Below are 25,894 nucleotides of genomic sequence, written 5' to 3' on the forward strand. Positions count from 1 at the left end.
GGGTTTCGATACACGTGATGGGCAGAGCACAGATAGTACATTGTGTAGCTTTGTGATTAATTTAAAACAACAACTAAAAATAATTTTTCATTTTGAAGTTGTATAATTGAACATGTTTATTTGTATATATGTAAATCTAATATATATATAAAATAGATTGTAGGTGGTGCGCAAATCGGTCAAGTTTGAAATCGTGAATAAATGCTTTTTCAGCTGGTGCGAAACCAGATTATATACAATATTATAGGCTTGAAGTTAAAAATAATCTTTAGAAATTTAAAATGGATGGAGATGAGGAAGATGCATCACAACTTTTCCAATCGCTTTTAGGTCAGGTTACAGAGGAACAGTGGGAAACATATAAAGAACTGAGACGAGTGGTATGTTACTTAATGAGTAATATAAATACTTATGCAGAAGTAATTAATATTGTAAGTTGTCACTGTTAAGTCTCACTTTAACACTATTGCTAGTACCATTAATTAGTAAAAGGGTAACCAACAAGTTTATGGTTGTTAATGATGTCTAGCTCCACTCCGCTTCTGATCTATCACTTTATTTCGAGACAGCTGGTGCAGATAGTTTTTGATTATCAGTGCACGGAAATAAATCATATTTAAATAAAGTTAGTCTTGTTTGTGCTTCTTATTACTTTAAGAAAATTAATTAGTTATGTCTTCTGTAATATTTATTCTCATCGGCCTATAGTATGTGTGCTGTTTGTAATTAGTGCATTGGTTGTTTTGTAGTTCACATTTATGTTGCAATGAAACATCGTTTTTTATACAGTCTACTAGTGGCTTTTTCTGATGCTGCAATTTACATACTTAAGATAAATTATTTTTATTTTGGTTTATTTCTCCCACATTTGTTACATAGCAGGAAGGAGTTCAGACGTTTACTATTGACATCAGATTAATATTGCAAAAGAATAAAAATGGTAGATGCACTTATAAAGCACATTGTAACTTATGTTATCTGATTCATAAATTAAGACAGATGATGAAATGACAGAAGATTAAAATTTGAAAACAGATAGGCTAGATTGCAGTTAAGAAATTTTTATTTTTCTGATAAAGCAATTACTTCATGGTGCTAGTTATAGCTGAAACATGTAAAAAAACAAATCTTGTAATGAATTGCTTTCAGCAATAGTGTAACTGTAAAGTACAAGCTTCTGGCACAGTGATTTTATAGAGGAACATACAGAAAACAACAGACCATTTCATCTTTTAGTTTTGCCTCTGACAATGTATCTGAAAAAAGTAAAAATTTAAAACTACTCTTTAGGCTTTATTTTTCATGAAATCATCAATTCCTCTAGTAGACTCCTTCTTTTATTATTAAGTGCCAGCATGTATTTCTGCTAATAATAGCTTATTCTGTGAACTAATCACTCTGGTGAAAAAAAAAAATCATAAGAGAAATGCATCTTGTATATACCAAATCTTAAATTTTTTGTTTTCCCATCCTGTTTCCTTCAGAGTATAGCACAAATAAATTTGAGACCTTTAATATGTAATGTCATTTGTTAAGGAAGACAGTGGGCTTGTTGGTCTATCAGAATTGCTTCATCCATTAAACTTAATTGAACTAAATTTGTTCTTCAAATATTAAGAAAAATGATGTGATTTTTCCTTGTAATTTGCATCTTCAACAAGTCATCTTTGTTTTAAAAAATTTCACATTCTTGTGTTTGTTTATCCAGTATTTGACTTTCTTTAAAACCCAGAAAAAATACTGATCTGAATAACTTGTATATTAAAATATGGTTCTAATAAATAGATAGAGGATCAGAATAAAGCACTAAAATTAAATTTGTATAAAATCATCTTCTACACACACACACATTTATTTGGAAGAAATGAATTTTTTTTAAAAGCTTTCAGGTGTTATTTAAATGAAGTAAAAATTGTGCACTACATTCTGAAAAGCCTTTTGATATGGTGTCGCATTGAATATTAGCTAAGATAAATTACATAAGTAGATAATGGAGGAAGTAAGTTAATTTTAGGCTGGTTAGATAACAAAATTCCAAATTTTGTTATTAATCACATAACATTTGTGTAGAAGAAGAGGAATGCTGATCCATTGAGTCTGTCCCATCTAAACTTTAGAGAAGAAGCAGCTTACAAGCCAAACCTTATCATTTAAATATTTATCAAACCTTTCTGTAAACTCCCTTAAGTTTGTGCACTTGCTACATTTGGAGGTATCACATTACAAAGGCCATCCACTGTAGTAGAGAAATAACTTTAAGCTGAAGATAATTTCTACCCTGCCAAAACCTATACTGTATATAAAACTAATGTATCATTTCATCTATTTAAATAGCTTTGTTAATGTGCATCTGGTTGAGGGTCAGGAATTAAAGGTATATGTATATTTTTTGTTTATAATTTTGGTTTAAGGTGTAGAGGTATGCTTTTTTAAATATTTTTGTGTATATGCTAGATGTTTTCCTTCTTTCAAAATTTTCATGAATTTGTCTAGCTTGTAGGAGATCTATATGGAGTGTTTTAACAGCAACAGAATAAACAATCTGGAAAGAAAAAATCTGTTTATCCAGTGAGTAAAGTAAAGTAATAAAACATGCTGTCTCTCAGACAAATCTTGTTGTTCCCTCAACCAGGCAATATAAATTCCACATCCCTGCATATTTTTCAAAGCATGTGGCATTTGTATGTTAATTGTATAAGTAACAGGATGTTGCATATGTAAATTCAAATGCTGTTTTCATGTTACTTATATTCATAATGGTTATCATGTAGTTATTTCTGAGGTTCTCAAAATTTGTTGATTTATATGCTTTTTGTGATGCTTTAGTGTGCTCTGTCATCCTGATTCTGAAAGGATTTAATGTACTATTGTGTGTTTAATTTGTTGTAACAAAAATAAGAGTAGAAGTGCATTGTAATTTTTCTATTGAAATAACTGTTGTTTACCTTATATAAAATGGTGCATACACACAATTAGAATCTTACTCTGAGATGTAATTGTAAGACTTGAACATATATTTGAAGACCTAAGTATTACAGTCGTCACATGTAACTTGTGTCATGATGTGTTTATTCGTGGTTGTACTCTTCATGTGTTAAGTACGAAGAGAGATCTGCTACTATGTATTACTCTTAACACTCTACAAGAAAAGTATGTATTTTACTTTCCTTTTATACAAGATCTAGTTTATAAAAGTATTTTTTGAAAGTAGTTGCATATAAGAAAGAAATTTTACTTTGTTTATGAACCAAAACCTATAGAGAGCAGTTTGCTTGTTTACTATTAATGTTAGGCTTAAAGTAAAATTTTAGCAGTTTAAGTTTTTTAACTGGTGAGACAATTATTTTAAATAAAAGTTAATAGCTATCATTTAAACATTATTTAGTGATAGATATCTCTAAGTTAGTTTTGATAAGTATTAATATTTAAAGTAAAAATTGTATTTAAGTTTAAATCATATTACAGGTACACATAGTTACAGGGTGGCTCGTAAGTCCCTACCTATTGATGTATCTTATGTATCTGTGTGCTGTCCCTCATTCTCGCTGCATAGTATTATGGGACGTTATGTTCTTTTAGACATTTTCCTCAACATGGGCTTACATTGGCCATATTTCTCTGAAAGAAAAGAAACAAATTTATAATACATGCATAACTGAGTACTGGGATACTCCAGAAAGGTGCACAGATTCAGTTGCACCTAATCATCACAAAGGCCTTTTACTGGAGAAGTGCAAAAGGTAGCTGCAAAACCTAGTTTAAAAAGTCAGTGTGGAATCAAGTTTGATAGATTTAATGCTTTCTGTTACCTTTGAATCAATGTGGATCAATTTCCATTAACTTTCTTGCATACCTTCCTACTATTATTTTCTACTACTGGTGTGCATTGTTCTTGCCTTGTCCAATAATGAAGTTAATTTTTATTGGAATTGCTCATTATGCATGAAGGTCTTTTGTCATATGATGTGACTACACTAATGAAGGTTATGTAAAATGCCTGTCTTTTGGTTGGTGATAGCTTAAGTCTAGTAGCATACATAAAATTTCAAAGGCAGATGTGTGAGGAATAGTTACTGTTTGTTGAGAGAAAAGTATCCATCAGAAATAGCATTTTCCTTACCTAAAAATGTAACTTTATTAGTGAGTAAAAGATGATTTTTATTTTAAAAATAATAATGTTTTGTTTTATCTTACAAATTTGATGTTTCCTTGCCATAACTTCTGTAACCAAGTAAATTAATTGGTTTTTTTCATATCTGATTCTTTTTGTAGTTTTATTGCTTTTACTCGGATGTCTTAAGAACAGTAAATCGTACTGCAGTCCATTAACTATTTCTTATACAATAAAATAGAAAACACCATATGAATGTTCAGTGTAATGTTTCACAGTGTGCTCAAGCTTATGAAATTTTAGTCATTTTACTGAGCTTTGTTAAGCTAAGCAGTGAACTTTAAAAAAAAAGTTTTAAATTTTAGTTACATTTGTCAAGAAATATATAACGGTAAATAAATTATATACATAAAAAAAAAGAAAGATATTTGCTGCTGTATACATTTTCCAACTATTATTCATCAGTTAACTATAATGCAGATAGTGAACAATATACTAGTGAAAAGGAAATAGTAGAGAACCTTTTATTTACAGGAGTGTAAGAGAATTAGAAACCTGTTTTATGCTCTTCCATACATCTTGTTAAATATTAGTGTTATAACAAATAGTTGGTTAGCAATCTTCATGTGATGTTTAATTGCGTTACTGGATGTCGGTACTTAATTGTTAGTTATATACTTATTTTCATATTGTTTTTCTTGTAATATTATGACCTAAAGACCATTATGGGTACCAGGAAATAGAGGTTATAACTAACTGGCAACAAGCTATGAAACAAAAATTAGTTAATAAATTTTTATTTACAAGTTTAATATTTTCATTAAGGATTTTGAAAAACATAATTAAATAAGTTCATTATTATAACATACATTTTGTGTTTGCATTCTTAATCTATTCAATTTTGAAAGTTTCTATGTCACAAGCCTTACTAACAAAATTTCATTATACTGAAGCTGTGAGTAAATACTGTGCATTTCTATGTAGTCATCTTGATCTTACATATATGAGTGTATTTTAGTCAAGTTTACAAAATAATTAGCCATCAGCAAGTAAATTCAGAGACAAAACTTTAATGGAAATACTTTATTTAAAATTCTGGTTTTTGTTGTACACCATACTTAAAAAATTTGTAAAGTTAAATACATTTATAATTATAATAAACAGTAATACTTCAGTATGGGCTCAGTTCAGTGAACTGACTCTACACATTTATCCACATACTTTCAGAAAAAATTTGCTGTCCAAGGTATTTTTATTTTGCATTACTAACTTGTATTCATAGTAGTACATCAATAATAATTGGGTCACTTATAACTTATTGAAGATATTTGTTATATTTTAAATTCCTCTTGATAATTAGTGAAGATAGAGGTTATCACTGAATCACTACTCATCCTACTAATAACAATCATCATGTAAGTCAGGATCTCGGAGATCAGTAAGTCTGTACTACAAAGTACAGAATTATGTGTGTCTCTTTGAATGACTAAAACACCTGTTGACATGTTTGAACTTAAACATGTTGCAGGACATAATACAGGCTTAAGTTTGAAAAAGTATTGAACAAGAATATTTGTCCATGACATTATTTAATCTCTGAAAATTATTAATAGCAATAGTAGGTGTTAGACAGGGTCAACTACAATATTAACTTGGAATCATATGATTCTTTATTACTGCTATTACTTGCTACTCACTCATATTTAAGTCCTGTAGTCTTGACAAAAACTAATTAATCACTTAAAAATTGTCCAGCAGCTAGTTATATACTTAAATCAGGTATAGCTTCTAACTGCTTAGTGACTACATCTGTGTGATATGTTTCAGAGAGGAGAGCTAGTTTGTGATGATGATAGCAGCAGTGATTCATCATCTACCAGCCCTGTCCTACCAGCATCACCAATTCCACAGTCTGCAGGTGTCACAACAACACAGGTAATGTTTGTCACATGTAAATTTTATAACAATGTTACTGTTGCAAGACTTGTATAATGCCCTTACCTAGAGTTCTGAATATATGTGATAGTAGCAAAGAAAAGTAAAGAGCTATATACATCTACAAAAATAACAGGTTGGGCAAGCTTAAGAAATAAATAATTTATTGAAATAATTTGAATTGTTTGCTTGATCAGGAAAATTTATAGTTCCTGAAAAAAAAGTAAATTCCAAAACCTACCTCCTTTCACATTACAGCTATTACTTGACAAGTAAGGTTTCTTTTCCTTTGCCCATCTAAGCATTGTTTCCTAAAGATGGTTGGTATGGGTATTAAAACTTTAATTCAAATAAAGTAAAGTACAACATTTAAACCTTTTTAGGTCATCTTCAGGTTAACAAAGAAAGTTTGCAACTGTTTTACTTCAAGTGGATTTCTTTTCATCATGAGCATCTAAGGATTGGTCCATTTCAGTCCAGAGAATTTAGAATCATTTTTTCCAGCACTTCCCTTTTCACTGTAAGCTTCTTGTAAGGACAGTTTGAATCAGCTGCCTCTGGTTTCTTTTCTACAGTGGTAAATTGTATGTGTGATGTTTTCCCAGTTGGTTTTTCTTTGCCTACTTGGATCGTTGTTCTGAGGCCAAGTACTTTGTTTTCCTTCCATCCCCTGATATTGTGGTTCATGCAGGGAGGTTAACTGCTCAATTATGCAAAGAAATAGGTATGTCTTATCAGCCACAATGTGCTTTAGCCTACCATGAACAAGTAGAAGCATATTTAAACTCTTAGAGACCCACTCCTGGAATGTGGGTTTCAAGAAAGAAGTCTGTGGTCAACCTGAATAGATCATAATTTTATAGGATTTGTCTGACCCTAACTGTGTTGCTGAGATATTTATCATCTCTACACTTTTTGTTTTTAGAAGACTTTCAGTGACTGTCATGTCAATTTTATGATAAATTAGGACCACTGTTAGCATTTGCCATGGTTCATTTGTCAGCTTCTGCACTTTTTATAGTCTCATGGTTGGTATGTTGTTGGAATGTATTGGGTAGAGATGTGTTGTTGGAGGGTGTTTGTTTACTTGCTACCACCCTCTGTATGTTATGTGAGACCCCCCTTCTCTAATCATTGATTTTTGCAGGGGTCACAGTTTTTGGAACTAAGGGTTGATGTCACCTATCTGTATTCATTTCTGTTGTTGTTGGCTCCTACAATTTCTTTGGCTCCAGCAATGTATCATATTTCAGCCCCTAATTGAGTGTCCTGATATCAGCCCCTTAGTTCATTGATATCCAGAATAGAGTCTGTTTGTATCAACAAGGTTCCTCAGTTTGGTTAAAATGCTACCTTATATTTTTGAAGCCTGCGAGGGCTCAGCTCTGAGAATTTCAGGATGTATGGGAAAACTTTCACCACAGATCTGTGGGTACTACAGGTTCTTGCATCAGGATTAGTTCTTCAGTTCACATCTCCTACCACTGTTATCCTCCTAACCTGTATTATACCACCTCCAACAGGTTCTCACATTTTTGTGCTGCATTTTATGAATATCAGAGATTTGTTAGTCAAGATGGCAATTGAAAGAGCCATTTCATTTCTTCTAGGTTTTTATTTCCATCTTTATGTTGTACCTAAGAAGACAGGAGACTGACATCTGGCCATTGATATTTTTCATCCAAATCAATTCTTAGATTCTTCATAACTCATAATAGTTATTCTTTACTCTGCATTGGCATTTTTTTTCCAGGATTGTGGATGACCAAGTATGATGTCACCAATGCTTATTTGTAGGCTGCCACAGTAGAGTCATTTAATATCTGCATTTTGTGAACAAGTGTTGTAGTTCAGGGCTCTGCCCTTTGGATTAGCATTATCACCAAATATGTTCTTTTGAATTATACCAATTTTTTTTTTATTAGTTCCATTCCCTGGGACTCTATGTACACACCATTACGTGGCTACTGCTGGCAGAATGTCACACTCAAGCAACCAATACAGGATTACTTATTGGAGTCAAGAGATCTATTGCCACTCTAACACAATATATTGTCCTTTTGGTTTGTTTTTTTCAGCTTCTATCTTAGTTGAACTGATTGTAAACTCTTAATTGAGGGAATTGCTTGGTATGTGATAACAGTATTTTGGTTCTTTGAACATTAAAGGAATTTTTTATACCTATTTGTTGTTTACTTAGATGAGTAAATTATGGCTTGGGAAAATTCTGTTCTTATGACTGATATATTGTGTGTGTTCTAAAACACACATTTGAAACCACATGAAGTACTTCTTGTACATTCAATGAACCTCGCAGATGAATATCTATAATCTTTACTTCAAGCTCTCCGAATTTCTTTAAAATGCTTAAGAAATTCCAAATATTGTTAAACATTTAGTATGCATAGATTCACAGAGACAGGGTTATTGTAGCCTGGTTAATTGAAAATAATGCAGGTATGTTAAAAGCTTTTCTCATGTATAATTATTTCTCAGTAAATGCACATATGTTTACTGGTTCATTCTTAATAATTTAATATTACACAGTGGCAGTTCCATTTTGTTTGGTAACTGATAAAATGTTAAATATAATTAGTCACAATGAGCAAGTTTTTTTTTTAACAGTGAAAAGGTTGCATTAATAGCTTATGATATGAGGTTATCTGTGAATAATATCTCCCAGATAATTGAAAATACAGTGCACCTGTTATTTTCATTAATATATGTGAGAGGAATGCTTCAATTTTAACATTGAAAGATTTTATGCAAGACAAAACATACTGCTATTTTTACTTTTCATTTTTCACTAAGAGAGTGCAATTGTGAAATTCAGTAGTAAATGAAATTCACTCACTTTAGTGTAGATCATACTGAATATGAGCTAGATGTGTCCTGTGTTTTTTTCATAATGAGGGATTATTTTCAATCATTCAGATTAAACTATTTTATATGCATGTTATCTTTAATATTTTCTTAGTTAAAGTTGCACATAAATGTAGGCTGTAAGTTTACTGCTGTGGGTGAAAAGTAACACTTACTTGGTGAAACTTAGTAAAACATACTAAAGCTGCATCTGCAAGGGAAAAACAATGTAAATGCTAGTGGGTTCCAGTAGCCAGATATATGGATTGGTTTCTGCTAACCTGAGTCAATTTATGAGTATAGAAAGTAGTTTTGGTGTCTTGATCCTGTTTCTTTTCTGCTAGACTTTGTAAAATCTGGATCATAGCAAAGGGAATGGTTTTAGACTGATGAACAAACTGTGTTGGAGATTGTCAAAGGAATGGCAACAATAGGCAGCACAGCTAGAGGTAGAGGTCAAGGGAGCAAACAAAGACCCTCTAAAATTTTTGACCAAGAAGCCTGTTGGAATCTTGTTTGGCATAAGTAGCTAATTTTCCATTATCTATAAAGGTAGTTTTATAGGAGTGTGTGATTGTAATGGGGCAGTTATAATTTTCTACATTCAATGCAACCAACTTATGTTTCAACCAGTTGTTATTCATTTAACTTCTTTGGTTGTAACTTTTGCTATTGTGTAAGGTAAAATTATTGATACTTTTGGTTCTCTCTCTTGACTAGTCAGTGGACAACCATTGTGATAAAAGCCAGTATACTCAATACTTTCATTTTTGTTCATGACCTGGTAAATGTGGTCAACCTTAAAAGTCCTCTTAACTGCCACTGATAGTGGGCTAGCCTTTTAAGCCAAAACTACCCTGTATGTAACTTGCATAAACAGCTATGGAAGTCAACAAACTCAACACCATTGGCAGAAGTGAGCTTGGGTGGCCAAAAGTTCAAGGATGTCAATGAAACCTTCCACAACTCTAGTCAAGGAAGATTTGATTGGTCTTCTAAACACTGAGAACCACCTATTAAGTATACTTTCAGTGAGTGCTTAACAATATCTTTTAAATACCACCATATGTGCACCACCTGTGGTAATACCACTATATCCCAATGCCTATAGATACCTGATTAGAATCTGAACCAACATTTCACAGCTAAGATAAGGGAACAAACCTGCAGCTATGGAGCATCAGCTTATCAACACTGGCAGAGTGACAACACAAACCATGGTCAGCTACTACTACCAGTCCTAGCACCAACATTGTTGAAGACCAGGAAGTTAAGAGAAATTGCTAAATAACTTCCTCCCAAAAGAACACTCATCTTGCAGCAAGTCTGTGCTCTAAAATAGTGGTGTTAAAAGATACTTACATAAAGTGGATTGAGGCCTGTCCTTGTACAACTAAGAGGAACTCCAGTTGCATAAGAGGAACACCCCAATAACTTAATTAAAAAACAGAGTTGGCATAGTTGACAGCATGTTTGACTGGGGCTTGTCATTGTTTACATCACTGTGTCATGCTTCTTGTTAGATAAATGTAAACATTTAATCTATTCTTTCTTTGTATGTTGTATATTACAGGTATTTATACATTTTATCTTGGGGGTGGAGGTCTGTGTTTATGTATGTTTTATTTAAGTAACAGTTTATTGTGCATTTTCAATGCAATGTTTTTGGTTTTATATAATGTGCTTTTGTGTTTTGCATGTTTGATATTATGATCTGCTTTGAAGGGCTTATTCCTTTTTTTCTGTATGCATGTACTGTAATGTAATTATTGAGAAAGGCTTATTGTATATTTCACCATGTTTTGTTCCAGAATATTTAAAAGGTCTGTATAAAATTGTATGTGTTATCAATGTATAAAGGCTATCCAAAAAGTATGAAACCAAGGGCATTTTAACAAAGATTACTGAATGTGTTCCACATGCTTTGATAGTCCCATTACACTATGCAACAAAATTTTTACTTTTTCTTGTTCCTGGGCAGAAAGTGTTACTTCTCAATTGTATATGCCTAAAGGAAATGGAAAAAAACCTATTTTTCTTTACAATCTTTGCTCTTGTGATGTGGGAACTTATAATAAAAACATGATGGAAGACTATATTTGGGGGCTGATAAGTGAAAGTGATTTACATTACAGTTACAAATCTCAAAAACTTACTTATTTCTAAACATTTTTGTATAATTTTAGCATAAATACATGTAAATCTTGATTCATATGTTGTTTTATTCAGACCTTATGTAAATGAAAATGTGCAAATTTGCCTGTTTTTACATGGAAATAGGTTAATTTCTAAATTTCATTATCCAGGTCACAAAGCAAAGTTTGAAGGGAGTAATGGACATTTTATGTACTTTCACAACATAAGCAATTAAGAAATAACACATACTATCCAGGAACAAAAAATTTTGTTACATATTGTTATCAGACACTTGTGTGAAAATAAGAAAAGCTGCAAATCACCTGTCCTTCTAGAATTTTTTTGAAATCTGTATTTATAATTTAGGGTTAAGTCCGTTTTTGTAATTGTACTACTATTTTGTATTCTATTTGTCATTGATGTAGGATTTTCTTTTATAAAATAGGTTTTACTCATGTTTGTATGATTTATCTATTGTTTTGTGAAGTGTTATTTTCCTATGCATAGTTATACTTGTGATGCTTCAGTTTTGTTCTGTGTAATTATGGTTGAGAGGGTACTTTACAGTATTGCAGCATTTGTATTTGTATTACTGGGTATATTTTTTGTTGTTTCTATAGGTTATTGCATTAGTTTGTGATTTGTTGCCATTATTGTAAAATTTGTATTTTTAAATAGCTAATTTTTTTGGTTTTTATGTAGTATGGATTTGTACTTTTGTTTATCTTTTGTAAAATCATTTTGGCAAAAAAATACATTAATTAATATTCATGACACATGTTTAAAGGATAACTATGCAATATATATTGATTTCATGTTTAGGGTATTTCAAAATAATGTATACATACTTTACAATTGTGTATTTTTAACACTTATTGCACTGAATAAAGCAAACTTTGCTATGCACTAATTTGCTTATGTCTTAGTTTACAGTCTCATAAATGTTATTGTTCAATTTTTAAAAAGTTTGAAAGCTTTTTTTTTCAATTAAGCTTACTAATTAGAAACATTGAAACAACTTAACATGGGTAAAATGATCCTCAAGTTTATTCTGGAACCATCCATAGCACTTGCAAAATGTGAATGGAATTGATACTTTGTGTAGGCTTTTGTTTTGAGCTAGGACAGTGCACTTTCACATTGTATGAAAAAGGTAAGGAATTATGACTTGTAGAATCTGTATTAGGAAGTCCAAGAAACTGGATTTACTTGGTCACTTTCATAGGAATTGGTTGCAAAAAAAATTGACCAGACCATAATGGTGTTGTAACACCCTGGCTCTTTCCATTTCAATGGCACCTATTAACTTATATCACATATGTGTATCAGAGTTATGTTTTGGAAGCATGCAGTTATGTTTGCATAACTCCTCATGCCTTCTTTTAATCCAGAGTATCTTCAGTTTCCAATATAAGGAAGGGTCAAATTTTAAGTGGTGTGATAACACTCCTGAAGTTGGTTGTAGGAGTAAGATGTTCCAATGACTTGTTTAATTTTCAGGCTTGCTGTATGTACACTTGATCTATTGTTCAGTTACTGGGTTTGTCAAACTTTTGATATACATTATTTTTCACCATATGTTTGTTAAGTTAACTGCTGTAATGAAATTCATCACATGTGATGCTATTAATAGTAACATAATATGCAAGAGCTTTATAAATTAGGAATTGATTTGAGAATATTCTCCTTGATCAAGGTGTGATATTTTTTGGCTGAGTAAGATCCTTGAAACAGTATGTGCTTATTGATACTTACCTGTTTACTTAAAGATTTGTTCTGATTTATAAGTTTGTATTTAGTTAATGTATGCCCAGCAATGAAAAATATTTATTTTCATGTTTTAATATAAGTTAAGTATAAAGATATGATTTTTAAAATTTTGTTGCTCCTTTTATAATCTTTTTTTGTCTTAATAAGGAATTAGACATGAGTCCTACTGCAGACAGAGAAAGTAATCATGAAGGCTGGGAGTCAGAATTGACAGTGAAGTACATTAATGGTATGTCTTAGATATAGTCAGAATCTTAGTTTGATCATTTGTTGATATATTTTCTTCATATTAATTTGTTAAAAATGTAATTACTGATATTGTAGTAATTAATAATTTAAAGTGTTTTATTTTTATCCATATATTTCATAATCCTTTTAAAAGAATACTATTTCTGGTAATTTAATTTTGAAGTACTGATACCATAGTATTTAAGTTTTTATTGTGTTTTTTCACACTGACAACAGTTTATATATGTTTAAGTGAATTTTGTTTTATTTGTAAATGATTACTAGAGAAAAGTAGTGTCAAATTATACCAGGTAAGTTTTTAATTATTCCAACTATCCAGATCTGAGAGAATAGTTCATCACTCAAATGTAGTCAATCAATGATCTTGAGGATTAATCAATAAGCATATTCCGCTAATCTTCCAGCTCTAATCTTGATAATTGTCTCATACTAGAAAAGATAACATTATTGTTTCCAGGCTTCAGGAAGGTTAGGGTGTTCTGATCATAAATGAAAACTTGTATTTTTTTTTACCATGAAATTATAATTTTGCATTTTGAAACCTCTTCAAAAACAAGGCTGTTTTTTGCTTTCTCTTTTATGTTCTAGAACATTTGCCTGATTTCTACTAAGTTGCATGAAATGTTTGACCAGGATTTAAACTTGTGCATATAAAATATTTTATCCAATACATGTACAGTAAAACTTGTCTAAGGTTGTACAAGCCAGAAATATCAAAATTTTGTAACATTACCTTACGATTTCTCTTATAAAAGGTCCTCTATATGGTGGAACCTGCATAACGTGGCCAGAAAACTATCTTTTACCTCTCTCATTTATCAACAAGTAGGATTGGAACATGAATAAGGCAGAAAAATGTTTTTGATTAAACATTAATTTCTTCTTTAATTAATAATTTCTTTAAATATTAATAAATTCTCAGACATTTTGCTACAGTAAGTATTTGTTAAATATATTCTGTTCTTTTTTCTGCTGTCATTATTTTGGCAGTTAAATTAAGCAAAAGAATGGAACAAGAAAATAGGAATATTCTACTTTTCCTAGGTAATGCAACTTGTCACCCAAAAGTTCAACTTTCAAATGTTCGTTTAGTTTCTCTTCTTCCATGTAGAACATTATTTCTGTAGCCACTAGATAATGGAATCATACAGTTTATTAAATTGAAATACAGAAAACTGATGCTTCAGCATCATATTGCAAACATGGACGACTGTACGAGAGCATCTGAAATGACCTTGAAAATTGACATGTTAGATGCAATTGCATTTTTAAGTCATTCAATCAAATGTGTAATAAAGTGCTTTCAAAACTCTGGATTTATTCTTTATAATGTCAGAGATTGTGGAGAAGTTGTTTGTTATGACAATTCTAGTGAAATCCAAACTCTGATTGAGAAGATTGATTCAGATGATTCTGTGAACATGGAAAGTTTTGTGAATGTTGACAAGAATGTTTTAACAGAAACTGATTTAAAATCTATAACAGATCACAAGATGGTAACAATGTGAGAGATTCAAAAGATGAACAAAATGAAAAGATAATGAGGAAATATAAATTCCTGCTTTATTGCAAGTGTTAAGTTACATTAACTCTATCAGATTATATGCAAAAATGAAAGGGGAAAATGAACTTCATGAAAATGCTGTAGAATTGGTGTTCTCTTTTAACTGCATGAAAAACCCATTAAAAAAATGAAACAGTTGAAATTGGACACTTTCTTCAAATAAATTTAAGATTTTGTGTACTTAAGTATATTTTGAATGTCTATTTTTGTTCTTATTCATATAAATATAGCATAAACAGTATAATAACTTTATTCACAAATGTCTTACTTCCCTTGAGTCAAGCAAATATAACATTCCTCTCAAAAATTATATATAATTAAGGAAATGCATGTTCACTATGTCTAAGCTGGAAATTTTACTCAGTCCCATGCGATTGCACTTTAGACAGGTTTTACTATATATAGTAATAACTGTATGTTGTTTTTAGTTCTAGACTAACATTCTTACCAACAAAACAACATTGAGTTTAGAAGGTGTGTGTGTGTGTATTAGTTTGTTATAACTTAAAAAGAAGCCAAAACAAAAATAAATTAAACAAAAAATGCTGCACTAATTGAAAAGATCTCAGGGTACAAACTATAATGTGGGATTATAAAATGTGCCCTAGGTGGCCAAAGAAGTAGAACCCACATTGTGGTGGGGATATACTGTCTATCAGTTTTAACCTCCATTTGCCATTCTCACATAAGAAATAAAAGAGCTGAAATAGATATAGAAATTAGGAGAGCGATATGTAGGTGCTCAAGACCAAAACATCCCACATCTATATCACCCTTCACTGCCTGCAGACAGTTGTGAGAAGGTGACTACTTTCCAAAGTGAAAAAGGAAAAAAAAAATTATTTAGATACTATGATGAAATCTGTACATTAAGGTTCCACTTTCTTTCTTAAATTATCCAAACTTTTTCCAAACTCCTGAAGGGAGTCTTTGGACCAGTAATTGTCTATAGACCACAGATTGAGAACTGTTAATATAGGTAAATTAATTTAACCACATTGAAGAAGTCTTGCCTATTATGAAGCCAATATAATTATATATCTAAGACAAGTAAAATATTTAGTATTTGCAATAGATCTTGTGCTTTGTGTTAATTATCTAGAAATATTATGCAGTTTTTTTCTGAGATTCATTCTTTGCAAGAGAAATTTATTTTTTTACAATGAAAGTAATGAATGTTTATAGTTTTGTAAGAAATGATTATGGAATTATTCGTTAGAACCGAGCTATCTTGTTTGCATCTAAGATAAACAACTTGTGACCTGGTAGTTGGCTACCTTATGATAGTTATGTGCTATACATATTTGTCATGCTTTTCTTCACAGTTAGAGAGATCCTTTATCTTAGTTGTTATCTTGCAAGCTAGTGATATGATTGGCAAAGATACACATTCATAGAAATTGTATAGTCTCTCAAAATCACATGATCAGTGTTTTGTTTCTGTAAACAAGTGAAATATTCTATAAAATTTGTGTATTTGTGGTGTAAGGGATTCTTTTTAAATTGACAAATCAGCATACATTTTGTACCAATTTCAATTTTAACATGACTGTAGTATTATTCTCATTTTATGTTAAGAGAGAGTAACATTTGTTAAGCTTATTTATATTTGATAATGCACCATTCTATTTCTTTTGGTTTATTTATTTGGATCTCTCTCTCTCTCTCTCCTATGAAACAAACTTATAAAATACAAAATGCTGATAGATATTACTCAGAATACAGAATGTCTTCTGCAATATTATGAAAGTAATATAATTACTAACTATCACTCATCATACTCAGCCACATACTAGTGTCACCTGCAATATGCAGAATTAGTGGAGGTTCATTCAGTAAAGTTGTTTTTGTGTCTAAGCTCTTTCAAATGTTAGTTATGTTGAGAAGATTCATATAATACAAATGGAAATCTATCAGGTAATAGGAATAGAACAGTTTTAGGGATGAGAGTTTTCTTTGTTTCAGGTTTTGAAATAAAATGTCCAAACTTGCAGAAAAAAGAAAGTCCATTAGGCTTTAAGAAATACAATGACAACCATTTTCCACTACAAATGCTTCATTTTTCCTTTTAACCCTTTTGCTTTTGAGCTCAATATAACATACACATTTATACATTAAGTATTTGCACTATAACTTTTGACACAACATGTGTATCCTAACAAAATTTGATAGACTTCTAGTAAAGATTGCAAGTATTTGGTATAAAAAAAAAATCAGATTTTTAATTGAAATATTTTTATTAAAAATTTGTTTGTGAAATGGTCTGTTTCACTTCTAGTCTCAGTGTGTTGTGATTTCATGTAATGATTAAAAAAAACTATTTTTCATCCCAAAAATCTCAAATATTATTTGCATAATCTCTAAAATCTCTTAAGTATATTTCAAACATTTGTTTTCAGTAATAAGTTGTCTTTTATTTTTTATACACTCACTATATGGGGTCTGTCACTTAACCAACCTTGTAACCATCATAAAAAGAAAGTGGGAAGTAAATATAATTTATGCTTTTTTCACACTAGAATGACTACATAGTATAAAATGAAAATACAAATATTTAGTCTAAATAGTTTAAGTCTCGTAGTGTTATATAGTAACATATATATTTAATATTTTTATTATATTGACCTTCCAGTTATATCTAGCTAACATTACGTAACTTGCATTGATGAGGTGCACATACACTTGTGCTACATATTCAGTAATTTAAAACTGACCTTTAGTCTTCCCTGTCATGGCTGTGTTTTAGTGAACTAGAATATTGTAATATAGTCACATTTCAATTATTTTATATATGTGTGTGTGCATATTATTACTATTTAGAAATAAATTATTAAACTTGTTTTTCGTAAAATGTAAAACAATAAATCAAGAAGTAAAGCAAACAATTAACTTTTCTTGCTAGGACCTTTGTATCAGTTGTTGCTGGACATAGGTTGCTAAGCCTTTCAAAAGTTTGCACATGGAGGATATCAAACAAAATTTGTTTTAGGTTTTATATACATACAGTAAATAAACAAAAAAACATAAATAACTACACTGATACTATACAATTCCATTATAATGTATTAAGCTTGGTAACTGAGATTTATTAAAATTTTAAAAAATATGAAACTTCAAATGAACTAAAGATGTAACCTGTCTCCATAAAACTTGAGTTGAAAGAATGTGGTAGCCTTTTTGAAGATTACAATGGGGACATTCTAAACTATTGATTTTTTATTCACATGTCTTATACAAGTACAAGAGTATACAAGGGACCACTTCAAAAAAAATGGAAGGTGAATGGGGCCACCATGTTTGATTCAGTACATAAGCCGTATCTCAGCAAAATAAAAAGATCTATGAGTTTTATTTTATATACTAGCTCATCAATATTAGTAATTTGAGTTACTAATTTGTATGAAAGTATAGACTTTTGACATCACAAAAATCTAATTTTAAACAGTGCTGCATTCAACATACTATGTGACACACTAAAATCTATATTTAGATGTTTTCTTTTAATATTTACTTTTAAATTAGGAAATTAACTTGTATATAACATTAAAGTTTGAATTATAATCCACAATTTTATTCCAAATTTATTAACATAAATTCATAAAACACTAGCTCAATAAAATTTGGAATACAAGTGAACAAGTGCTGTAGCATGGTGTTTGACTCGTCATGAAAGGGTTAATTATCCTCTTATAAGTCACTGCTCCAAAAGCTTTTCATTTAATGCCAAAAGTAATTGTTGTTCTTATATTTGTGGAAGTCAGAGCTCTAACTGAAATGCTTTTTGTACACACTGTTAGAAATTGTTTTGTTACTTATAATGCTTAAGTTGGAAAACCAAGAAAGCTCATTAAGTCTAAAAAATATGTTTCACATTTAATCTTGGATATCTTTTATATTATTCCTGTTAATTACCCAGTTACAGATATCAGTTCAGAAGTATTAGAAATATCCTATCAGTCCTACATCTTATTTTCAACAAGTCACTCCTGTAGATAATGTGTTTTTTTTTAAGATCATGTGGGAATGTTGTTTTGTTTTGGATACATATCAGGGTTGTTGTTTATTTTGGAAATTTTGATTTATGAAAATTCACATTTCATTTTCTTGAAACATATAAACAGGTAATTTACATAAAATATTAACCATATTGAATAATATATATATAGTTGTTCAAAGTAGTTGAAATTTTATGTTTTAGTTTGCATTATATCTGCATATTTTAAATTTTCTAGCATATTATTGTGGAATATTTCTGTAATACTGTAGCATATTCTGGAATAATCCAGAGTATTTTACATTATTCAAAATATTTAAGATTATAGCACGCACACAAGCACACACACACACATTAAATATAAATAAATAACCTATATTGTTACTTTATACTTTTGGAATATTCTGTATTGTATTTTAGAACTTGTTTTGACATGTTTTCAAAGACTCTATGGGGCTTTCCTTTAGTTCATGTATTGCAAATTTCAGTTGATTCCATTCTTATTGGTATCTTTGTTGTTTGAGTATATCTTAAAGCATGGTTCATTGCTCTTCATGCCATTTCTGCTAATTACAATTATCTCAGCTTTCTACAGTATCTTGTTAAATATGAAAAGGTGAATTCTGCTTCTTTCAAAATTTGCCTGTTAAAAATTTGATGGATATATGTAATATCTATTTCAATGAGTAAATCATTGGTTTGGCATTTTTTAACTCAGCTACATTGATACAATAAAATGAGCAACAGCAAAGGCACTAAATGATAAAAAAAAAAAAAGTATGGATGAACCTCTAAATCACATGAAGCTGAATATGAGGAAGTCTGAGGATAATTTATTTCTATATTTCATCCAAATGAACATAACAGACTTCATCTGCCTCAGAATTCTATCTGGTTTTCTATATTATGACCCAGAGTTGTCAGATTAGATAAGACATCTCGGGAGTCTTTTCAAACGGTTAAACACTTTAATGTGGTAAATGACAATATTAAAAGGTTATTGCCCTTATTAGAGGAATCTGATACAACAATAAAATAAAGAAACAGTAACAGTGCAAAAGTAATGGTTGTTGCTTTTGTACATGCAAGGAAATAATATACTTTAAATAAATCATTTATAATACATAAACATGGTTTTATACAACATAGTACATAGGGTACCAGGCCACTACATTCTAGGATTTCAACTTCATTGTGAAACATCTAAATGCTTTTTAATACACTGGAGCTAGGGGACGAGAGCTTTAAAATATTTCTTCCTAAGTTTCACATACAAATAATGACCAATAATACATATTGTAGCTTTTTGATATTTTTATTGTAACTTTTTGTTATGTAGACAGACAGGTGTGAAAGTCTGGGAATTATTACCAAATTTATTTTTTCCTTTAAATAGATGAACTTGAAAGTAAAGGTATTTTTTGGTAAGAATAGAAACAAACTGGTGATATTTTTATCTACAAGTAAATATAGGACTTTTTTGTATTTATTTTAACACACTTGAGAAATATCTACTATAACATTGTTCAATTTATCAGGTCAGCACTGAGATTTAGATATTATTAGAAATAAACTCACATAAGTACTTTTTTGTTAAAAAGAATGTAATGTATTGCTTATTCTGTGATATCTGCAATGAAAGTATACAATTTTTATCTATGATAATTTCACAATGGTTTGTCAGGAGAAATTACTTTCACGGAGTTTACTGATCTCATGGAACAAGATGAGAAAGATGAAAGTCTTGAACAAGTAGAGAGTGCAGAAGAAGTTGAGAAAGATCAAAGGAAAAGTAAGTTTCATTTCATTGATTGTATGTTTGTTATAGAAGTGATTTTATTATAGCATTTTGATTTTTTCATAAGAAAATTGGGTGTAGTGATATACTTGTGGTTATACTTGTTGCTTAAACTTTGTGAAAGCTTTTTGTGCAATATTTTAATAAGCTGATTGTATATTAAGTTAATCAAAAGCCTGAAAACACTTGTAATATGATAATTGTATGTTGCATATTTTTTTTATTAAAGAATTAGACATAATCAGTACTTATTAAGGTATTTGAAATGCTTGCTTACTGTTAAAAACAAAAACAAGACCTAGTTATATTTAGACTGGATATAGAATTAGCAAAAAAAGAAAGCTAACCAAATGGAAAAACAAGATTAGTTTTACTTACTTCTTTTAAATAGATGTACAAAAAGGATAACATCTGTAGAAGGTAAAGTTCTCATAAAGAGTTTTGTAGTTTACTGAGTGAAGTTTTTGTAACAAGTTTTCTCCCAAATAGTCAAAATATTAATAACTGAAGATAGAAAAGAAGTTTGAATATGAAAAAGACTGTGAGTGAAAATTGTAATACTTTTGTTGGATGAAACTAACTCGATTTAAAACTATATCGTTTGTGATTTTTCTTGTTCATTGTTGAATAGTGAGTTTAGTCTTTTTGTTTTACAGTACTCTTTGGACTGATCAACCAAAAATGTAGTATTATCATAAGAATATTACATTTTCTTATATTACATGTAAATTAATGCTTGCTTGTCTTTTTATTACACATTGTTTGGTGGCTAGACCTGCAGCATTTAAAACCAGAAGAATTGACTATAGTAGAGCACTAGCTGAAATATGGTAGACTTGAAGTGAAAGATTATTACTGTTGGCTCAAGGACTATGTTTAGAAGGTGTTATCCAGGGTAACTGTTGGATTTTGAAGAATATCTTCTAACCAAGTACTTTCTTGATGCTGATGGTGAGAGAGAAAACATCTTTCACTTGTGTAAGAGGTGTTCTGTAACTTTTTATGGCAGGTTTCTGTTGTGGTCAGCAAGGTTAGCATCATCTGTAAAGAGATGCTTTCTGACCCAAACTTGTCTAATTTTAGTCTTGACCTACATTTATGACATCTTGTATGATCTGTCATCAGATCATATTTGGAGGTATACACTACCTTTCATATGTTCAAAGCATTGTTCAGTAGTATTGGGAAAAGGATTCCAAAGAAAGTGGGTGGAAGAATATATCCTTCTTTTTCAAGTCTTTTCAGCTTGTAACTCTCTAAACTGGACTGTAGCTTGCATGTTTTCTTGAATCCAGCTTATCACACAGTGTTGGGTGGCATTTGATGTTCTTTGTGTGCTTAAACAGGCCTGCTGACAGTGTTAAGTGTCTTGGTCAGCTGACAGTGTTAAGTGCCTTGGTCAGCTGACAGTGTTAAGTGCCTTGGTCAGCTGACAGTGTTAAGTGCCTTGGTCAGGTTGACAAAGGAGATGGGCAGTAGTTTGTTTGCTCTATGTACTATTTTTGTAGTTGTAATAATGAAAATATCATACCCATTGTTAACATTCCAGTGTTGAATCCATACTGAGTCTCTGGGCAATTGCATTTGGTGAGTTATTATAGTTACATTAAGATGACTTTGGCAAAAACTTTTCCTGTAATAATGTACAGTAAGATGTTTGTAGTTGTTGCATTTACTCTTGTCTCCATTGTTGTGTAGAGCATTATAATGACTGTGTTGCACATTGCTTGTAAAAATACTGTAGTAAAAGTTGATGGAGATGTGATAAGAGATGTGCTTTTCACATTTGAAAATCTCTACTAAGATGTCATCTTTTTTATGTCTTTACCATTTGCTGTTGAGTCAGTGGCCTTGTTTAGCTCTTCTTTAGTAGGACTGACATCTAACTCGATCAATATTCAAGAGTTGGAAGTTGTTATTTAAAGGTGTGTACTTCTAGGGAGTACAATTTTATGTAGTGTTTGAGCTAGCATGAAACCTGTTTGTGATGAATTCACTATCTTGCAATTTTGAGAAGTCACTTTCTTGACAATAGGAATTTTATCTAACCCCATACAGTTATTTCGTTATTCATGTAGATATTAGTGTAAGAAAATTGAATCAAAATATTAAACTGCTATAAAGAAATAACTCCCAATCACCTACAGTTTATTGAAGAACTGTTTTATGCTTTATTTTTATTTTAGTCTTCAGTTTTTGAATACAATGATGCTATGTGGATGACACAACATAATATTGGATTAAAAATTTAATGATGAAGATGAATTGCTGAAACTGTAAGATACAGTTAGATTAAATATACAGTTAGACAATTAGATTAAGAAGTAAGAGAGAACCCCTACCATAATAATGTTAAAGTGAAGTTACTTTTTTGGTTTTTATAAGTGAAAAATGATTAATATACAATATATTTTAATTTAAAGTGGAAGTAATTTGACAGCATTTATTTTGGTTGAGATAGCCTCAGTCAAAAAGCAATCAGAGTGATCAATGTTTTCAGTTGGTAAAATGGTAATTACCACTACAGTACTGTTGAAATTTTAGGATCAAATCAAAAATTAGATTTTAGACAACTTCCAAAGAACAATAGAAGGTAAGTTGCAGAGGAAACATTAAAATGTTATTAATCTTCACATTTAGTACAACAGAAACTCTGTGGAAGTGCTTGAGTTCAGCAAATAGTTAATATTTTGTGTGTCACCCTTTTGCTTTTATAACTGCAGACAGCCTTTCAGGTATTGTTGCAACATGTTTAATCAAAGTGTCCTTTGTGATTTTATTCCAAATGTCTCTAGTACACTACATTAAAGTTTCTTTGATAGTGATTTTTTGATTTGTCAAGTTTTTTTGTCTGTCAAATCCCAGATCTACTCAGTTGGGTTGAGATAGACACTCTGTGGTGGGTATTACATCACTTAAATGACTCCAACAGCTTCTTTCATAACAAGGTAATTTCTGAATAGGGTGAATAAGTGTTTGAGGTCATTATATTCTTAGTTAAAGAATCCTTTACCAATAATATGCAAACTACTGGGTATACTGTGATTGATCAATATCTCATGTTATTTTTGATGGTCCATTATTTCATCTATTTTGCAAGTATCTTCTCTTGCCTTCAGCAGAAATACTCCCCCCATACCATCACACTACCTCCCACATGCTTCATGGTAGGTACTATGCATTGAGGTAAGTATTCTTTACCTTTTTTTTTCCACCAGATGTACAACTTATGCCTTAAAACAAATATTTCAAACCTGAACTCATCCATCCATAATACCATTTTCCCATCATCAACAGTCTAATTTTTGTAATTTTTAGCAAATTTCAGTTTCTTGACAATGTTTGGAGAAACAAGTAAAGGATTTTTAACTGATACACAACCAAATATTCTGTTTTTGTTGAATCTCTTTGATATTGTGGATCTGGATACTTTTCTGTCATTTGGTGGATTTTATTTTGTTCTATAGATCAATTGCAGTCTTCCTTGTGTCCCAAAGGGTGCACTAACAAAGATACTTAACACCAGTATTTTTTTAGTTTTGGTGTTCTACCTCTTATTTTCCTATTTTCAAATTAACCTTTTTCAGTTTCATGATCTAGAGTGTACTTGGCAGTATCTGGGTAACACTTAAATATCTATGATATAAAACATTAAGTAAGGGTATTGTAAACTTGATGAATTGGAAAGGATATTTTGTTTTACCATTAAAATGTGAACTCGTAACTAAATTTCAAATTTTTTTTATGTACAAATAAACTGTGACTTGGAACAAACATGTATGTAATGAAACAGTTTTGTATGAGTAGTGTTTGGTGTACTTTATCATTCCTGTGATCTCTAGAAAGTTCATGATAAAAATATAAACTTCATGCATTGTTATAACTACTCTTAAAATCTTATGTGACAGTTTTGCACATAGAACTACTTTTTAAACCACTTGTAAGATCTGATATGACAGTTTCACACACAATTGAAACAGCTTATGAAATCTAAGAGTTTCACACATTAATGAAACTGTAAATTCTAATATTACAGTTTTACAGATGGCTGAACTACTTGTAAAATCTTGATAGGTTTTTTTCCTCTAGATTTAAGCCTCATGGCTTTTTCCAGTATACTATATATTCTATTCAGATTTATGTTTTGTGTGAAGTTTTTGTTTTATAAATATTTTCACAATAATTTTATACATGTTGGTTTAAGTAATTGGACAAAAATCAAGGTATATCAAACATTTTAGGATCAAATAAGTGAAACAAAATGCGTGGTTAAAAATGATTCAATTTTCGCTTTTTCACATTTAATTTGTGAAAAACTTAAAGGCAGTGATGGAATACATTTTAAGTTGTTTTATGTCAAATTCAGTTTAAAGAAACAATCTAGGTATATATTTTGATGGAAGTATAATTCAAGAAGTTTATAAAGCTATCTTGAAGTGAAAACTGCTAATTTCTGTCATCAAAAATATTCATTGCTTATTAAATACTGATAATTTCCTGATATTTCAGGTGTGAGTGAAGATCCTGCTGCTGTAGAATTTGAAGAAGAACTTCAAAAGCATAAAAAAGTGAGCATTTTCAAAAATGTTAATGTTGTTTATTTACATAAGCAAATTTTGCAAAAAATTCAAGTACCTTGATTATAAAATGATTTATAGTGTACATCATTCTAAATTTTTCAGTTTTACACATCTCACTTTTCTCGTTTAATAACATTTTTTTTTCAGATAGCATTAATGTGCTTTTGTACACAACTTATTAAGATTCTGTTGCCATAAACATACTTAATTGTGTTCATCATAGGTAGGATTTTAGGTTTTAACTCACCTCATATTCAATGATTGAAAGTTGTGTTCTGCTTCTTTCTTTACATTTTCACAAATGAAGATGTAATGGCAGTGTTTTCATATTCCATTCAAGATCATGTTTTGTTAGCTTAATGGCAAGAGAGACTAGTATTCTGCATTGGAACTAAGAAACAAATTAAGAAAGTTATCAAACAGCTGTAACCACAAGTTCAGTTCAAATGTGTCTTGAAAATAAGAGAGTCTAGGCTAGAAGAGCACTTCAACTTACACAAGCAACATACACTGGATACCTTGCTCATGACCAACAGTAGCAGGGTGAAAGGGACACTCCCCTGAAATGTTGTTGCCTCTCTCCAACTTATTGCATTCATTTCAGTAATTTTAGACTTGGTATTATTATATGTCTCATTTTCAGTTGTAAAATTGCAGTGAAAGAAAAAACAGAGCATGAACTTCAAACGTTGGAGTAGAATTTATCATGTCAATATACATTTTGATTGGACAGTGTGCAGTGGAGCTTAATATTTACTTTCACAATAAATTTTTTTATTGTTCATATATTTGTGTTCTGCATTGAGTTTGTAGTTAGTTGATGAGTATTGTTCCAGTTATTCTTTTTCATTTCTGAGATAAGTTTTCGAAGTGAGTTTTAAAATGTTTGTAGATC

At 30.5% G+C, this 25,894-nt stretch overlaps 1 protein-coding gene across 1 annotated transcript in view; it reads left to right on the forward strand.

Annotated features, from left to right (window-relative positions):
- The window catches only part of LOC143245469 (general transcription factor 3C polypeptide 3-like), a 124,615-nt gene continuing 98,721 nt past the window's right edge, over positions 1 to 25,894 (forward strand). Inside the window, exons 1-5 of the mRNA XM_076491829.1 lie at positions 1 to 380; positions 5,939 to 6,046; positions 12,962 to 13,043; positions 20,306 to 20,413; positions 24,929 to 24,987. Of these exons, the coding sequence (XP_076347944.1) occupies positions 282 to 380; positions 5,939 to 6,046; positions 12,962 to 13,043; positions 20,306 to 20,413; positions 24,929 to 24,987 (456 nt within the window). The 5' untranslated portion in view covers positions 1 to 281. The remainder of the gene's footprint in view (positions 381 to 5,938; positions 6,047 to 12,961; positions 13,044 to 20,305; positions 20,414 to 24,928; positions 24,988 to 25,894) is intronic.

The sequence above is a fragment of the Tachypleus tridentatus genome, chromosome 2, assembly GCF_004210375.1.
Source record: "Tachypleus tridentatus isolate NWPU-2018 chromosome 2, ASM421037v1, whole genome shotgun sequence".
NCBI classification, from domain to species: domain Eukaryota; kingdom Metazoa; phylum Arthropoda; class Merostomata; order Xiphosura; family Limulidae; genus Tachypleus; species Tachypleus tridentatus.